The sequence below is a fragment of the Nothoprocta perdicaria genome, unplaced genomic scaffold, assembly GCF_003342845.1.
Source record: "Nothoprocta perdicaria isolate Ctin4 unplaced genomic scaffold, notPer1 scaffold_112, whole genome shotgun sequence".
NCBI lineage: Eukaryota > Metazoa > Chordata > Aves > Tinamiformes > Tinamidae > Nothoprocta > Nothoprocta perdicaria.
In genome coordinates this window covers 632,452-651,385 of record NW_020454228.1, presented here as the reverse complement: position 1 = coordinate 651,385, position 18,934 = coordinate 632,452, and the positions used below count along the sequence as shown (strand labels likewise).

At 43.1% G+C, this 18,934-nt stretch overlaps 1 protein-coding gene across 1 annotated transcript in view; it reads left to right on the top strand.

Moving 5' to 3' along the window:
• SCML2 (Scm polycomb group protein like 2) overlaps nt 1-18,934 on the top strand; it is a 69,882-nt gene that overhangs the window by 31,230 nt on the left and 19,718 nt on the right. Inside the window, exons 6-8 of the mRNA XM_026052303.1 lie at nt 2,370-2,458; nt 3,774-4,017; nt 16,714-16,964. Of these exons, the coding sequence (XP_025908088.1) occupies nt 2,370-2,458; nt 3,774-4,017; nt 16,714-16,964 (584 nt within the window). The remainder of the gene's footprint in view (nt 1-2,369; nt 2,459-3,773; nt 4,018-16,713; nt 16,965-18,934) is intronic.

The following is an 18,934-nucleotide window of genomic DNA, read 5'->3' as shown; positions in this document are numbered from 1 at the left end:
ATTCAGGATGGAAAGACGTAGTTTGACTCCAGAATGGGATTTTCTTTCTTTCTTTGGAACATGTGTAGGTTTTAAATGAAGACACTGTGAATTCTTGAAGAAAAAGAAAATCTAAAACTTTCTTTTTTTCTTTGAAGAGTTCAATCTCTTTGGCATTCTTGGTTCACCCTCGTAGAATGAATGCTGTGCTACCAGTATGAAAGAGGATGGTTCTAGCAATGAATAGACCTGTTCCTTCAAATGTCCAGTTTTATATGTACGGCTTTAACTCAGGGCCTTAGTACTTTTAGAAACCTGTTGCTAAATGTGATATACGGAACAGCTCTGGCTTATGTTTAGTGGGGTCAGCTTACCCATTAAGAAGAGCGACTTCTCGTGCTCCTCAGTGGCAGCGTTGATGGATGCCCCGTGGCTACCGCCTCGCGCTTGCGTTCACTCCGGCTCCTGCGCGCGCGGCACCTGACGAGATGTTTCCAAGCCCCCAGGAATGCGAGCGTGTCTGCCCTCGGAACAATCGCTGCTTATGCAGAAAAGAATGCGAGTGCCCTCGGTTTGTCCCTCCTGTCCCAGATCTTCTTCCAGATAGGCTGCGCTCCAGCCAGCAAGCGTTCTGCTGTACCTTGATACACTTTTGMGAAAGCCTTTTTGGCTGTTTTACAGCATCCTGTTCCTGGGCAAAGCTGGGAGCTAATTGAGTGTATAATTACCTCCTGTTAGACATTTAAACTGATTTTTTTTTCTCTCTCTCTCTCCTGCATAGTAGGGAGCCTTCTGGATACTAATGTTCTATTTCTTTCATAATAACAAGTTAAAAATCTTCCCTCCCACCTGATTGTTACATGGGTTTAATTATGCATGTTAGACCGAGTTTCTGAAAATGATTAATGTAGCAAAGGTTGTCTCTTCCCGCTTCCATTTGTCAGGGGTGATTTGTTGTTGTTCTTGCTGTTTTCAGCAACTTAATGTTTTCAGAAAACTCCCTTGAGGATAACGTTTTCTGTGTTTTTTACCAGGGCAATTCAAACACCAAATGAAGTTAACTTAAGCTGTTGCTCAGCTGTCGTGCTGCTGTCTCATGTATGAGTCAGTTCTGTGCTAGCTGGCTACGACTGTGGTGTTTCAAGAATCAAATGTGTTTAGGGCATGCAAAGATCCTGGTATCAAACCAGGACTGATGATCAGCTCGGTAGTCCTCGTGTGATGGCATCATTTGTCAGGCATGAGTTTTGTATTTGTTTAGAGGTGGTTCCAACCAGAAGGCCCTTTATTCCACAGAAGAGATAACTTAAAACTATAACGTAAAGGGCTGTTATACCTTGYAGTCCAATTTGAGGGGATTAAAGTATTTAATATAAATTAATATAAATTGAAAGTTGCAAGTTATGTCGCACTCTTTGTGAGGGCTGGTTACGAGGAAACACCTCAGTTTCTGGCCGATTCTGGAGCTATGTGCTCTGTGGAGAGGTTTCCTATTTGTCTCATGTCTGCTCTTCTATAGAGCTGTGCCAGGTGTTTACCTGCTAAAGACAGAGACTCAAATGCCCAGTTTACCTTTCACTTTGTTCATTACTTTGAAGCCTACGTTTGGAAAGCTGAGAAAGCAAAGGGGGTGTTTTTAGCTGGGAAAGAACTGGCTCTCAGGGAGGATTACCTGGAATGAAGGAGACTGCAGCCAAACCTTTGTTCTGCCTGAATAAGGTCATTAATCTAAACGGATCTGATTATTATTTGTACTTTTTATTCATTTCTTTAATGAAGGATTTTAAACCCAAACCAACTTACATTGTGTTTTGTAATACAGTGTATATTGTTACTAAATTCACTGTATATTCTTTGGTTGGTAGGAGTGTGTGTTTGTACACATATGTATGTATGTATTTTTGTTCATTCGTTTATGGAGGAAGCAGAAGAAACCAGTTCTTTTTTTTTTTTTTTTTCTGTGTTCTGGTAAAAGGACTACAGTAAATGCAAATGAAAAGGTATCTAATAAATGAGAAAAGTGGGGACTGAGAATGTTTGTTTTTTGAGCATGAGAGAGGAAAGCGGCTCAGAACAGCGAGCTGGGTCCTTGCGCTGGGGAAGCGCCATTGGATCAGGGGATGTGCCGGGTGACTCGCTTATCGTCTCCCACATCTAAGAGTTAGACTGTGACAGAGATCTGCAGCAAACCACTCAAAATGGAAATGCATGCACAGCCTTCTGCACCAACAGCTGCCTCATCGGTTCTCCGCTACGTGTATTTCAAGCCAAGCGCAAAATACAGGGAATTAGGCATTAGTAAGGCAAATTTTGTATCCTTCTCCTTCCATTTTATATTCTATATGCAAAATCTCTGCTTTCTGTTTCTAAGTAATGTGTTTGTTGCTTAGGATTCCAGATGAATGCATCTTCTTGGCCAATGTTTCTCTTAAGAACACTGAATGGAGCTGAGATGGCACCTGCAGCTTTCTTTAAGAAGGTAAGAAAGGGGCTCTGAGATATTCTCAGCTGGTTCCTGGTTACTTTTGTTACTGAGAAGGCCAAGATACTAAGCTCTGCTCTCCCATATGGATCTTAAAAATTATTTTGAATTGGACTGGCAAGCTATGAAGCTAGATAGGAGGTGATYGTCCATCCGTTGGATGGTCATTTTTTTTACCCAAATTTGGACCATTAAAGTGTGATGAGCTATTTAGAAAAAAAAAAAGACTCTTTTTTTCCTGTGAAGGATTTGAGATGTGATGCAGCTCTCATCTGTTGGCAGCACCATATTTGTGTGGTTGTGTGCAACAGTGAAAGCTTTTAGTGGTAATTAAGAGCCACTGGAACACCACAGTGCTTAGAAAGGTTTTGTTAAAAGTTTTCATTGGCTATGTAGCGATCCTTTAAAAACATAATGGGAATGTGTTTTACAGTAATAGTAAAGGGTATTCTGACACTTTTGAAAGATAAATTTAAAAAATACATATATGAAGGAACAATAGTCCTATCAAAATGTCTTGTTGGTTTGATCTTTTTGCCTTGCTGTTCCCGTTGGGGTGCTAAAATGCTGCTGTCGCTTTGAGTGACTTCATCCCTGATCCTGAGACTGGCCTTTACCAGCATGGCAGCAGGTTGAACAGCTTGGTTCAGACCTGCAGCCACATTGCTTGCAGGCTCACTTTAAACTTTTTTGAGCTGTGATAATTCAGACATCAGTATCCCAGCCTGAGAGTTTTTTGGGAATTATGAGTGTCTTTTTTTTGGATGGTGCATTTCCTAAGGCAAGGTGGTAATTCAGGTTCCATTCAGTCACCGCTCTGCTCTGAGGGTAACTTTTGCTGGTCACATTGACTTGATGTTTGTTTTGCTATTGTCTCCTTGGAATTGATCCAGGGCCAGCTTGGCTCACAGAGGCCTATAAATTATGTCCAATGTTAGTGATTTTTTTTTTCGTGGCTTAATTGAGAAGTGAAGCTAGTACCAGACAGTTATCAGTATTAATATGCAATAATTTCTTTCTGTTGTCGTGTTGCCAATAGTGTGTTGAGTGCAAGCTATTGCTTATGAAAATACTTCTAGCATAGTCTTTCTGTCACAAGGATTTTTTCCAGCTGTGATCATGAATACACAATCTAGCCTTTATAGTGCAGAAGAGCAAAACCAAATTTAATACATGAATCAAGATATTTTAAAAAACATATGTTACACTATTTTCAAAACATTGTAAGAAGAATTGTGAGGAGAAATGCTTGTTTGTCAGTAATACAAGAGGTAATACAAAGACAAATGTTCTCGCACCCTTGCTGTCATAGGAGCCACCAAAGCCCGCACCAAATTCTTTTAAAGTTGGGATGAAACTTGAAGCTATAGATAGAAAGAACCCCTACTTAATTTGCCCAGCAACCATTGGAGATGTTAAAGGAGATGAAGTTTTTGTTACATTTGATGGCTGGAGAGGAGCATTTGACTACTGGTGCAGATACGATTCTCGAGATATCTTCCCGGTCGGATGGTGCAGCTTGACAGGAGATGCGTTACAGCCACCAGGGAGCAATGGTAAGATGACTAATAATGTTGCTTGATTATTCTTCCCCTCAATTACAGCAGAATTTAAAAAACCGGCTGGCTGTATGCAGATAAGACTGAAGGTTTGGTGTGCAAGTAGCTGATGAGGCTGAAATATTGTTATTTTTTAAAAAAGTAATTTAAAGCTAATGGTGTAGTTTCTGGGAAGTAATTTTATCAGTTCTTATTAACTCAGGAAATATATTTTATTTAATAATTACTGTTACAAGTGTGCTTGATAATCTTTAATTTTTTCTGTGCTTGGGGAGAATCTTGGATTTAACCTGCATTTGCTGTTTATATTGCAGGTGGTTAAATATCCTGTTCAATGACACTAATATAGTCTCTGCAGCAGTGCCTTACATTAATCTAACTGCTGCTACAAAAGGGAGGCAAAATGGATGTCTAATAAGAACACACTGTCGTAGCTTTGCTTCTTTGATGCTTGAACATTTAAACTGTGCATTTAGTGTCTTTTGCTTCACACTGCCAAAATTCTGTTTTGAAGCTATGTGTTCTGCATGCTGTGTCATCCTCACACCTATGTGGATGCTTGAGCATGTGGCTGTAGAGGCCCTTTAACTAACAGCCCCTGCGTGTTACAAGCTGTAGCCATCTACTCTGGGAGCTTTAGCTTCTCTGGGACCTCTGGCCAAGCRTCTGGCCTCTGAAGYTGTGCTGCCCAACAGCTTGGGCCAYTYTAYTCTGCTCCCTTCAGATCTGAGTTAAGGAGAGGTTTGAAAGGAGAAGCCGTATTTTCACTGGAAGTGCTGAAAAAACAGAAACAAGAAAGCAAAAAATCAGGCAGTTTTTCTACCTTCTCTCTCCCTGTTATCTTTCTGAATCTTATGCCCGTAGGTCAAGAATTGCATGGAGAATCTAAGTGAGATTAGTCCAGAGTACCCTTCTGAGCTGCTTGCTCTTTTCCTTGCATCCCTGCCCTCGTTTGCCTGTCGGTAATTACTGCCTCCAGTCCTTGCTGGTGTGACAAAGTAACTGCCACCTAGTTGAGTCTCCTTGGCGGGTCCCAGCCAGGGAGCAGCCCCGYGTGGATAACCTGCCTCCGCGTTGGATCGAGGTGTTAGGGTGCCAGTGTGGGTGTGCTCCGGTTCCCACCCTTGGAAGGGTGTTGCTCAGCTCCTTCCAAGGGTTGCCTGTGTCTTGACAGATTATGAGGGGCAGGTGTTGTCGTGGGAAGTTAATGGTGTTAATTCTGAGGAAATAAAATGACTTTCTACCAAAGCGGACTGTGGAAATAAGTGACAGATACAGATTTTTTTTCAGAAGATGTTTTTGTGGCAGGTGAGATTGCTGCCTCCCATTGCATCTCCTGGGAAGGAGCTCTCTTGAATTGCTTGGGCTGCTCCAGTGYCAGTGCTGGAGAAACAGCAGAGTTTTGAGATGCTGCATAGGGAAGTTTTCTTGCCTGTTTGGGATTTGATGGAGATCAAGGGTAAGCGGCGTGGAGCAAGTAGTAGAGAGGATTGCAGTAATACGGTGAACAAACAGAAGGCTAAAGTACATTCAAGGTTGCTGAAGGCCTGGAATACCTAAGCTGGAAAATTTTTATGAAGTCAATTGCTTTGTTATTACAAACAATAGTGCTTTAAATATTGCTAAGACCTGGGGCAAAAATCTTGCTTGCCTTTAATCAAAAGGGGAAATTTGGGTTATGTGATAGGAAGGGGGGCAGGGAGGTGCCGGCTGGTGGGGATTTGGTTATTTGTAATCCTAAAAGTGAGCCCAAAGTATTGAAAACTGCAGTTTTCAATAGATTTTTAGGTTTACTTCTTTTTCCTCATTCTGAGCACTAAGAATTTGTTGGGTTTTAAAATGTGCTTCCTATCCTCATTTGTTAAACATACATGCTTTATGCATTTGTCTAGTTTACATAGCTAAATGAAATATTGACTGTTCTCAGGATTTTTTCAGCACAGTTTTATCTCTGGAGTCATTAAAGAACTATAATGGTAGCCCTTTATTAAGATGTAAATAATAGCTTCAAGGAGAATGTAATCAAGTAATTTAATTCAGGAATATGAAAATACTGTCGAGATTCTTCAATTAAATCCTGATAACATAGACTGCATCTTCCTCTGTAAAGGAAGAAAGTATGGAAAATACTATATGAGGAATTCACTTGAAATGGTGTAATGTCATTCTAGCCCAGACKTTTTTTTTCCTGCAGATTGGTTTAATGTCCCTGTCCCTGGACAGTGTCCCTGTCTTTTATCACAGTAGGAAATGAGAATACTTGACTGAGCGTGGCTTAGAGTCTAGGGTGAATGAAGTGGGAAGTTAAATCTTTTTAAATGCTTTTTTTTTCCCCCTACTACTCTTAAAGGACCATCCCACCCCACAGGTCTTAGTGCCCAAGCAAAACCACTATCTCTTAATCTAGGTATGAGAGAGCTTATGTGATTCTCTAAGTATCAGCCTTTCCTAAAATGACAGTCTCCTGCCAAGAAACTTACCGTTCTAGACGTACAGTTCTAACACTTAGCAAGAGAGGTGAAGAATTGCAGGAAATGGAGGCCTAATCTAGAACCTGGTCAAGGCCTAATCTAGAACCTGGTCAAAGCCTCATTCCAGCTTTTCAGCCATTTTGGGTCTCTGGAAAGAATGCAGACTTTTGTTGTAGGCCTTTTTTAAGAATAAATTAAAACACAGACTTCTTAAATATGGTTGAATTTACTTTGGAATAACTTAAGGGGCATATTTAGCCTTTTCAGCCCCATCTTGAGGACAGATTAAGYGACCTGGGTCTGTTTAGCCTAGTGAAGAGGAGACTGAGAGGAGATCTGATCAACATCAGGATCAACATCAACTGAGGGGAGAATGTAGGGACGATGGGGCCAAACTCATCTCAGTGGCGRCCAGTGGCAGGACAAGGGACAACCTTTGGGAAGGTTGGACTAGATGATCTCTAGAGGTCCCTTCCAACCTTGAATATTCTGTGACAAGGGGTAATGGGTACAAGTTGAAACACAGGAAGTTCCACCTGCATGTGAAGAACTTCACTGTGAGGGTGCCAGAGCCCTGGCACAGGCTGCCCAGGKAGGCTGTGGAGTCTCCTTCTCTGGAGATCTTCCAAACCCGCCTGGATGCCGCCCTGTGCCCCGTGCTCTGGGTGTCCCTGCTGGAGCAGAGGGGTTGGACTAGATGGTCTCTAGAGGTCCCTTCCAACCTGAACCCTTAAAGGTCCCTTCCAATCTTAACCCTTCTGTGATTCTGTGATCTTGTATGACCTCCATTGTTTTTGGAAAGATAACCTCAAGAACTGAGACACAGTCTAGAAGATAAAAAGAAGTTAGGTAGATTTTTTTTTTTTTTTAACATGGCTGACAGTCTTCCTGCTGGTGTTGTCTTTGATAATTTTCCGTAAATGCAACTTAGGTGAACCTGGGTATTAGGTATGTACACCGTAGTATGAAATATAGTCAGACTATTTAATAGTTACCCTAGCAGTAGCTCTGTTTAGCTATTACTGTACTTGGTAGGTTTCTCTGGAAATATCTCCGATCATAGTGATCTGTGTAATACACGGTTTGGCAGCTGTGCTTATTGTGAGCTTGACCAGCTGGCCCAAGATTAATATTAGAAGGCTGCAGTAGCTTCTTCCTCTGTCTCTCGGTGTGCCTTCAGTGCTGTTAGAGATGGCTTGTTGCTCAGGAACATCAGTGTGAACTGCAGCTGCAGATGGAAGTCAGTGTCATAGTGTCTGTGCTGGATCAATCCGGAGGACCAGCTGCTCCAGCAAACTTTCTTCARCAGGGGCTGCGAGCAGATGTCTGAAGGGGAGATAGGGAGAGGTTTGCAGAAGTGTTMCTAATAGCTGGCAGGTCCCAAGGCCAGGAGTGATGCCTCTGGGGGTTTCTGTCTCTGCACCTCGATTACAATTGGAGCCGTATGAACTCGTAGCATCTACGACACCCCAAGGCAGGGAGTTCTGCACTTAATGATCAGTTCTGTGGAAAAGGGACAATTCTTTCTGGTAGTTTCGTTTGTTGGCCTCTAGTTCTTGCATAGAAACAAATTCTTCTATTTCCATTTGACAGTTATTCCCTGATGGTCTTCCTCATTTCTGTCATGATTTTGAGAGACCTGTACTCAGTCCTACCTCGGTGGTCTCCATTACCAGCTTGTGAAGTTCTGTTTTTYCCTGTATGAGATCAGTGTAATTTTTTCAATCATCTATTCATCTGATCATCATTTTGTTCTTATGCAGTGTTTTCATTTCAGCTCTGTCATTTTGAACCACTGGAACCAGAAATAGACACAGAACGTGAGGCCTAGTAGCACTGTAGGTTTTTTTTTTTAATTTTATGCTTTTTAATAATTCTTTGCYTTCTATCTGGGATTTTTGTACTCTTGTGGAGCAATGACCTAATCCTGTAAAATAACTAGTTAAATTCCAAGATGTCACTTTTGTGTAAATCATCTAATAGCTCRTTGTTGGTGGCCGAAGCTGGATTGAAATGCTTGACATTGAATTTCTTCTGATGCACTCTTAACTGCTAAGCAGCTGTGCATTTTTGCAGGGTCTTTCTCTACATCATTACTGATTCAAATAATAAATCTTGCTGTCTTGTGCTTTACTCGTTGCTTTTTTTCAGAATSTTAAATGTATTGAATGACACAAGCTCAAGCAGAGATCTCATCTCTCCTTGGGAGTTCTCTATTGACTGTGGAAACATGTCTGCTTATTCCTGATCAATGTTTGGAATTTTCCAAGAAATTCATGACAATCGTATTTGTTCTCAAATTTAGAAAGGYTTCTAAATTTCTCAAATTTCTAAAGGTTTCTTTTTAAAATATTTTGAAAAGAATTTAAAAACACAAATGTAAATCCACAGAATACATCAATTGACTTTCCACTCATTACTTAAAAAAAACAGATTTGTGAGGCTTTGTCATTTCTTTACAGAAAGCATGCTTGGTTCTTCCCAGCCTGCTGTATTTGTGCCTGTGGCCGTTACATCTGTTCTGTACACTAGCTGCTGGCAGCTCAGGCAGCACAATCCTCAGGTGTCCYGTCTACAACTTGCTGGAAGCTTTTGAAAACATGCATTAACCCCCTTTAAGTCTCTGGAGCCGAAGCAATTTTTGGAAGAATTTGCACAGCATAGTCAGTAGGTTGGTCACTTTGTCTTTCAGTTTCCTTAAAACTCTTAAGTACTCTCTGTCCTGCCAACTCCTTACTATTTGTTTTGTCTCCATTCCCTAACCTCTCCTACTGGCACTTCATGTCAGATAACTTGTTTCAAATCACTGCAAAAGGGTTTCTGGTTTGGGAACTTATGCAAGCTCCTTTTGAGTGAATGTGATTTTTTTTTTTTAAACAAACATACAATTTTGTTACTTTAGCATCATCTTGTACATGTACTTATTCTGAAACTTGATCATCTGCTTGCTCAGGATAATTTCTGCTTTTAGTATACTTTACAAAGGCTCTATTAGCTTCCATATCTTTTGGACATTTTTCTATTAACTTTTTTTCTGGGTCAAACATATTGTGCTTTTCTATTTAACTGCCACAGTTAGGGATTTTTGTTACTCACTTGGATACTAGAAATCTGTTACTTATGGGTAAGAATATTCTTGTACTGCTCTGTATCTGAAGTTTTAGGACTGAACTAAAAAGTAATTAGCTGGAGATTGTCTGAACAGTTTCTGTTGGCTGTTTCTATATAAACTCATTTTACTATTGAGTCATTCCATGCAAATGGCAGGTACTTGAGCAAAGCACCCCTTTATCAGCAAAACCTTTTCCATAAAGGAGCAAAGAGAAGAATAAGTGGGAACAAGCTTTTTGGGAAGTCATAAATAGCTTGAACTGCAAAAATTGCATTGAGTGTGAAGTAGCATCTATCAYTCAGGTGTGAGCAGGGGTTGGAGTGGGCTCTGTGTCTCTATCCCTGATCCCAGCACCCTGCTAAACTGGGRCCTTGGCTAGGTTGACCAGTGCTCCCGGGCACAGCAAGTCATACAGGAGCAACTGCTCTCTGAGCAACCCAGGAGGGAACTTTGGTCCAGCACCAAAGGCAGGTGCTGCAGTAATCTAAATAGAAACAGGGCTAAATTGTAGCTTTTACCTCTAGCCCCCCTCTTCCCTTCTGCCTTTCACCCGCCATGCCATGTGTCACATCCCTGTGTTTCTCCCAGTTCAGTGCATTTCTGGTCAGTGAGAGCAGGCCTCCTTCATTGCACTCACCAGCCTGTGATGTTAAAGGTCTCTTTCAAAAGCTGTCTGCAGTGATAAGAATGATACACGAGCAGAGATTAAGAAAGGTGGTCTTTGTCTGTCTTACAATTTTTTAGTTTAGTTTTATTCCATTTTCAGCCACGATCTCAAAACTTTGTGCAGTATTTTCCAAACTAGCTACCAGAGGCATACGCTCTGTTCCTGACGATGGAATTATGTCAAAATAGCTGGGCTGTGTTTTCAACTGAGTTCTACCCAAATGTGCAACATCATTACAAAATCCAGTCCTCCTCTATGGTATTTGCAGATGCAACAAAACAAAAACATTTTTGAACCACTTGAGAAGGAGCTACTGCAAATCAGTGAAAAGCCTCTGCATTGTTTGATTTTAAAATAGTGGGAAAACAATCAAATAAGCACAGGAGTACTTAAGTTTCATTAAAGAAAGAAATGTTGAACTGGTACAATTTGCTACTGCTGGGGGTTTTGTTTTTCTCTCAGCTGAGCCAGCTTCCTTTCATGAACAGGTCACAGTAGTTAGATCAGGCACGTACAGTAAGCAGATTTATGCTGTCTTCAGAATTGTACATGAAAAACTCTTTAGTGCTTCAGGCTAAAATCTGATTTGCCACATTCTCTTACATGTTAAGCTTTTTTTATTTGGTCTTAATGTTTCTTGGCATCTTGCACTTGAGGTTTGGATGGTGCTGCTACAGGGCAATATTTGCTTAGGAAAAGATGGAGATTTTGCCTTTTTTCTTCAAACTGTGGTCTGGTTTTCCTGACCACCTTACCACATTTATTGTAAGGTAGTTATTTTTGACTATGATTTCCGTCCCATATACAAATGTTTCAAGTCCATGAATTTTTGAGAGTTACGTAGAAAACTTCTTTTATTTGCTCCTCTTCAGGTCCTGTGGCTGCTGCTGTCATCAGGGCCTCTGATGCCCCTCTAGCGAAGGGGGCTGGCTGGACTGTGTGTTAGTACAGGTGTCAGGAATACCAGTGCTGCCATCTAAACCTCATGCCAAGACAAAACAAATGGTGGCTTTGCATTAGCCACAGGCATTTCTCTTTTCCTTCCCTTGAAGCGTGTTGCATTTTACTCTCTCATTTTGGGCCCACTCTTCATCTTGGTGATGCTGTTGAGGGCAGTGAGCAGAGCATCCGTTCCCAGAGTTTTTGTCAGACCTGGTCTTGCTCTCTGAATAATCATTGCAGTTTCACTTGGGGAAAAAAAAGAATCCCTATTCAGTGCAGTTTTAAGGACAGTTCTTGTTGTCGTGCACAGTGAAGGAAATGGCACAAAGCACAAAGAAAGGTTACTGAGAGGGAATTAACAGATTTGTTTGTGGTTAGAGATTCAGCTAGTTCATTTTCCGTCATGGTAAGTTAGACTGTTACCTGGGCAGTCTTTTGAAGAACTTTGAAAAGGAGGGACCTCCTGGATACACTTTGAGCATCCAAATAATGTGATAAAACAGGTAGATTCAGTGATGAATCTGAGGGGGCAAGAGCTAGGTGAAGAATCTGGCAGAGAAGAACCAAGATGCTAAACCCCTTACCCAAGGCTGCAGAGTTAGGCTTTGCTAGGCTTAAGGACAGCCTTACACCCAAACAGGCTTTAGATAACTCAGACTTGTGCAGCTGAGGAAAGTTCATCAGATGGTTTCATCTTCCTCCTTCTGAGCATTGGCTAGAATGTTTGCGAAAGATGCCAAGAGATCTTTTATATGGGGAGCAGGGATTGAAATCTAGAAAGAAGGAGATTGAAAGCCATGCTGTCCATATCTTACTCGGGTAGATGTTGAAGTTTTCAAGTGCGGTGTTGCTTTTTAGAGAGCAGAATGATGACTTATACTTGATTTTGTATTATGGAGTCTCCTAATGCCTCTCTCGGGTCTTATAACCGGAAGTAACCCAAACACACATCAAAAGAGCTGGCGCGTATTACAGATGCTTGTTGTGCTTTTGTGTGGCTCTTCTTAAAGTCCCTCTTTGATTGAGACCCAAGGACATATTTTTTATAATCCTTGGCATTAAGCTGTCTTGGAAAAATGCTAATCTTTTCCACCTCCTCTCCTAGCTTGTCAAAACTGGCGCGATAGTAACTTACGGTATTCAAGAAGGTTAATTTTGTGGCTAAACTCCTGGGCTAGAATTCAAGAAGTATGTTTCCATTAGTTCTGCTGGGGAATTCTCCCATGGATTTAGGATAAGCTGTTAAATCTCTTTGCCTCCCCTTTTCTTAATCCGTAGATGCGAGAGACCAGGTCTTTATGCTCTCAGGAGGAGCTTCACTCTGGCCTTCACTCGTGATGTGAGCATGGGAGCAACGCTCAGCGCCAACAGGATCGTCTCTGGCTTGGAAGCCRGGCTGGTTTAGACACTGAATTGATGCTTTTATTGCCCTGATGGGCACCTTAACCTCAAATGGCAATGCTGTGTTTGCAGAATAGATGGAGGAACAGGCCCCTTTGCTTCTTGTCATTTCACTATGGCATTTTGAAGTCTTTTCCTGCAATTGCCACTCCGTTACCCTAACCAAATGGAAGATGTTTAAAATTGGAGTATTATAAATCTGAAGCTTTTGTTCCTCCTTCTGGATAAAAGGGTAAAGTGAAACCATTGCAATGGATTGTTTTAGAGAATTTTAATAATTAGAATTGCATGAGAGCCCAGGCTTCTGAGCTGTCGTTTGTCCCATCCCCTTTGCAAGTGCTGGAGATTTTCAGTGGCTTCAGATTTCACAGTTGTCTTGAGTATCTGGCTTAGTCTGCCAGGAGATCTTCAGGAGAACATTATGGGKTCAAATTCTGCAGCCCTGCATGTGTCTGCTGAGCGTTCCTGCTTCTGCAAGCAGGATTTGGCCCTCGTGTAAAGTCTAATCTTTCATATCCCRTGCTTGCAGGTAAGCCCAGTTGCCTGCCATGGGTCCGTTTGTGCAAATAAGGGCTGCATTATGCTCATGCATTTTCGGGCTATGGGTCCCAAGATACTTGGATTTTTGTTTTCTGCTGTGTCTGTTGGATTCTTCCAGGGGGAAAAATGCGCGTGTTTGGAAAGAGCAGGAGCATGAAAGATGCCTGTGTATTCCCCGAGCCTCCTAGGCCTCTCCCTAACGCGGCGGTGTCCCCGGCGCCCTGTGGCCGTTGAAGAGCCTCTTCGCGTGCAGTTGCACGGCAGCGCGTGGCTGCGCTCCGGCCCGCGCTTATTGTGCACGCTGGGGACAGCGTTTTGRCCGCAAATAAAAGCCCCGGGAAGGAATGCAGCATCAAAGTGCCAGAGCCGGAGCGCTCGGTATGTTGTYGAGGAGGGCAGCGTGACACAGCCGCTCCACGTCGCTTGTGCAAATGAGCAGCCCCTTGTGATGCAGAGCAGGAGCCTGAGCAGGCGGTCGCGCTCGCCCTGCCGCCAGCAGCCCGAGTGAACGCAGCCCTAATTGCAAGCAGAGCTTGGCCTTTTCTCTCTCTATTCTTTCCACCGATACATTTTAACAAGTTCTCATGAGAGTATTAAAAGGCGTTGGTTTTGGAGCGCGTGGCCTGGCGGGGACGGCTCCGCGCGCAGCTGCAGCGGCGGGCAGCAGCCCTCGGCCTGTCCCGCCCGTCCCTGCGGACTCGGCGACCCCGCGTAACCTTGGGGCTCCCGGGGCAGGCCGGCCGAGGGAAGCGGGAGCAGGTGACTGATGAGGGCTGTCAGCAGAGCCCGCCGACAATATGGGAATGGCTTTAGCAGCCGCRCGCTCCCCCCGTTGGGCTCCTAAATCAAGAAATGCAAATCGCCGCCGCCTCCTTCGCTCGCGGCGCCCAGGCTGCCCGGCCGCACGCGCTTTGTTGTGGCGCTGCTCGCTCCGAGAGGCAGCCTCGGCCCCAGGCAGCAGGGAGAGGAGCAAATGGGGCCCGACCCCCGCCTTGATGGTTAGTGCCGCTGACGTTTGGGCCTCTGGCGTGGGCAGGTAGGAAGATACTGCCGTGCGGATACTTGTGTTTGTGCTTTGAGGGGGCAACGGGAAGCGCTCAGAGTGGTTTGCATTGTTAGGCTTTGTCTCGTAGCTGGTCTCCTGGAGGGGAGCAGGGGTACCCGGTGCGGAGAAGCTGGTACCTGTTGGCGTGAGAACTTGCTTGCTGTTGGCATTACAAGTAGCTGTGTATTTAGTATTAGCCATTTAGTTGCCGGGCAAGAATGGGAGCGTCTCTGTTAGGTTTCAGCACAGACAGAGGCACAAGGAACTTGGGAATCAATGTTACCTTACAAGTTCAGGATTACTTTGTAAAACATGTAGTTGGGAGGCACAGATAAATCAGAGGGACAATGTTCTACATCGGTGTAAGCATAATACCAGGCATAATGCAGAGAATGGTGTTGCTCAGTATACATGTGAGATTGTTCTGCATTCCCCAYGCACGTCTTAACTGAGTTGTCATTCAGAAATCCAGAGGCAGAGGAGCAGTGCTATGGCAGCACTTGCTGCAAGTCCTGCTCAGCTTGTTTTAGGCTGCTGTATGTGAACGTGAGTTCTGGTTTGCGTGAGCCGACGCGGCGGCTTTTCCTTGTCCAGAGCAGCTGCTCCGCAGGTACCCAGGGATGCTGCGGCCGGGCTGGATGTGTTAGCGTTGCAGGCAGCCATAAAGAGCTGTTTGAGCATGTTAGAGTTGTAACCCAAGCGGACAAATCCCAACGTATGTAAATAGTCCTGGAGCTTTAAAAATGTGTGCTAGTAAAACTTTGTGTTGTGTTTTAGAGGAAGCCTGTTTACGGTGTGTAGTTAATTCAGATCAGGGCGTTTTATATTGCAAGTGCTTTCATTCTTTTTCTTTTTTTTYTTGCCTAAGAGTTAACAGTTACGAAGTAACAGTTTTAAAGCTAAATTGTGGGATGTGGAGGTGAATATCATGTATATAGCATGATATTCAGCATTAAAGCTGTCACTTAGTCTTTCAAGTACCATATTTTCTTTAGATCTYTTTTCAGATATATCTTTGGGTTTTATTTCATGTGTTATTTGCTTACAAGGAAGCAATACTTCTTGGAGAAGGTGCAAGACTAATACTTTTTGGAGAAGAATTGCTCCAAATTYTCCCCCAAATCCAAGAAATTAACCTTTTTAAAAGTTCCTTTTATGCTCTAGTTTTAGTTTGCAGAAGTGCTTTGGATTAGGCACTGGTGACTGACAGTCAAAGCCCCCTTGGACCTAAATTTCCAATACTTCTAAGTCATGTCACATTAGCTTACCAGTGCTCAAGTTGAGGATGAGTCACTGAGTTTTTGCCTGCTTCAGTGARCTGCAAAGGTCATGGTCCAGACAGGATCATTTAAAGCACCATCCAGTAAAGACTTCCAATGATTTCAAATACGTTACAGGTTCTCCCTTCTCTGTTACAGCTCTCCCAACAGTAATGTTGTTGGCACAAAAAAATCCCATTTTGACCCTTTGCTTCCCATTTCTTTAATAGATTCTATGTTTGTCTGTCAGACATCAARCCAAAGAACCAGAAATGCAGTTTTCTCTGGACTCGTTCATCACTTTTAGTCTAGCATGGTGCAGAGCATCTCTTCGTGGAGGACATGTAGTCCTGTCTGACCTACTCTTGTAGTTTTAATCACTCTGCTGCAAAGGGAATCTTTAAAATAGAATCCTTATTACTTTGGAGAAGTGTAAGACGTGTGAAAAATGATTGCTAACTAGGAAATTTTACTCAATAAAACATGATTACAGCTTGCAGGTTCACATCTGATTATAATGTAGTCACATCCTCTAGATACTGGAACAGTTTTGTATTGGAATGGGAGGAGAACCTCCTGTCAGGGAATCAATGGGAATTCAATAGGGAACCAATTCCATTAAAAAAAAAAAAAAAAAAAAAAAAAAAAAAAAGGATATCTTTCCCTTTATTTTTGGAAGTCTTTCCTTTATGTGAGCTTCAGCTTTCAACCTGGTGTCTCAGGCAAGTCTTCGTTAAGGATACTTTTCTTCTCATCGGTTTCTCCCCTTTAGTTGGTTGATTTTCTTCACTGCCCCTTTTTTTTTCTGTAGCTCCCTAGGAATAGTTGGCCTGTCTTGTATTTGTAGGAGCTGCTCTTACAGGAGGATGGCCATTGTGGGCTTTATTCTTTAGTAAAGTATTTTGAAGGCTGCCTAGATAAATGGCACCTGATAAATATTAGCAGTAGGAACATTGAAAATTTTGGGAAGCATTTATAAGGTGAGTGGATTCATTCTTTTTAATTTATATTGTAATGTCTTTTTTTCTCTGAAGGAGGTCCCTCTAAAACAATGAGTATAAAGAGTTYACTTCTTGGATTTAATGAAGTTTTGTAGTTTCATGCCAGACATTTAAATTCAAAATATCCAAATATATTACTTATTTTAGAATGTAAATTATGCGCTTCACGTTTTTTAAGCATTTGTTAGAAAAGTTACATTCCATCATTCATTTTGAGGTTTTCCCCCCTTCCCTTTTGTTTTTGTTTTTCCTCAGTTTCCATTACAAAGAGCAGTGCAAAAATCCAATCTTCCCCTTCCAAAGTGACCCGACGTTCAATGCAGTCTCCACAGAAATCTGCTCCAGTGCCGGCGCAACGGGGCAGGAAGCCAGGTCGGGGCAAACCCCCTGGACAGTCTGCAGTTCCCAAGAAGGGCAGGTCTCCTAAAAATAATCCCCTGACAAAAAGCACCTCTCATACTGAGAATCTTAAAACAAGGAAAAAAAGTTTAAAACCTGGAAAAAAGGTTAGTCTTTATCTACTACTTTACTTTATATTGCAGAATCTTGTAGAGAGAGTTTTTTGGTTTTTGTTTTTTTTTTTTTAATTTCTGTCTTCAGCCTTAAAGGCTTTATTGGATTCAGAAACTGATTACAAAAAAAAAAAAAAAAAGACTCTGGAATAGCTATTCTGGATAATTCTTTTCAGTACTAGCTTCTGTGTGTAGCCTAATTCTAGAACAAGCTTACCAGTTTAAGTTAATTTATGGGTGAGTTGTTGGGATTGGAAAAAAGAAATAACTTGGGAACAGGCATTTCCAGTAAAATTCCAAAAACAGGGAAGCCTCTAGGCTAAATAGTTATTTTGTTACTGAACCAAATATGTAGTTATCTTAATGTTGTTCCATCTCTTGTTTAGAAGCAGTTGGAGCTGTGGTGAGGGTCTGGGGGCAAAATTTAAGCGTTCAGCTGGATTTGCCGAATCAGTCCCTTTGATGCTCYTTAATCCTGGAGCTACTGGTGTGCAATAGGAAGCGTCTCTTAAGGCAGTGACATCCTTGGTGTCTCTGCCCTGGTCTGGAAGGGTTGGGGCTTTTCTCCCGTGCATGCATGGCAAGAGAGCTGGGTTCTCCTGTCAGGCTGCAGACCTGCTGCTGCTTCAGCTCGTGCTGACCTGAGTCCTCCTTCCTGGGACCCCTGAGCTGGCTAGAGGATCGCAGGGGAACCCGTGCAGGGCACTGAAYTGTCTCTTTCCCCCTTTTGTCCACTCCTTCTGCTCAGTAAATAACTAACCAACTAACTAAGAGGTGCAAATGCTGCTACAAAGAAGTATAGGATTGGAGCAGGACAAACATAAGCAAGTCTTGTCTCACTGTGGAAGCACAATCTAACTTCTCTAAGGCTTGTTCAGCTACTGGGCTGGGCCAGTGCTGATGCTCTTGGGTCCTCTTCCCCCCCTCCTGGTCTGCTGCATGGCCCTGGGAATGTTTGTAGTGATGCATGGGAAGGRCTGGACTAATAGCATGAGTGGGACTTCTCCGCTCAGTGACTACCCATTTAAAATACTAATGAAGGAGCATTAATAGAGCACGCCTTAAACGCACCGGTCCTGGCTTTTCCTCTAGCTGGGAACAGGAAGCTGCAGAGAGACCCAGGTTCAGGCAGGGGAGGCTGCTGAGGGAGAGGTGTTCTCAGGGGGTGTGTGTGAGGGGGGTTGAAGGAGATCATTGACCATGGGACTCCCCTGTCCTGAGGAAGTAGTCAGGAAGGGCAGGGTGTGTTTCACAGGAGAGTTTTGTCCTCTCTTCTGTGCGAAAGCAAACTTCAGGTGTCCTTTGAAAGAACAGTTGGAGAAGTTTGGGGGCTCTGAAGCCTCTGTGCTGGCAGCACTGCGTTTGCTCAGTGTATCCCCATCGTGCTCCGTGGAAAAGAGCCTGTCCTGTGTGCGGCTGCCTGGGAAGGGGGCTACTGCCCGTGCTCCCTGTGCGCAAGCGGCGCCTCTGCTGCCGCGAAACGCGCTCCGCGTTGCCCCAGGGGTGCAGCCAGCTGGCGCTTCGGCTGTGTAGTGCCCAAGTTTGGGGTAACTCGCAATATTTCTGTATTAACTTTTACATGGAAGAGCTTAAAATGAGTTGCTTTTAAGAATCTCTGGAAGGTTTTTAACTGCTGCTGTGATAAGGTCGGCAAATGTTCTGCATGTGATTTAATGCATTGTGACAACTGTCAAGTACAACCTGTGTTTGCTCTAGAAACATGTTCACCAGCATGAGTTCATGACTGCATCTTTGTGTGCTGTTCAGGTTTGTGTAAGATGGTGATTTCTGTTAATATCTTGTTTTATGAGAGCCTTTCTCAACAGGATGCATTTAAAAGATGGTGCATACGTGCATGCTCTGCTTTCAAGTGGTAAAACTGTTAGAATAGGAGYGAAGAGGAAAATACTTTCAGGGAGCTCTGCACATACACATGTACATTTGGCATGGAGTGCCCTACTGCC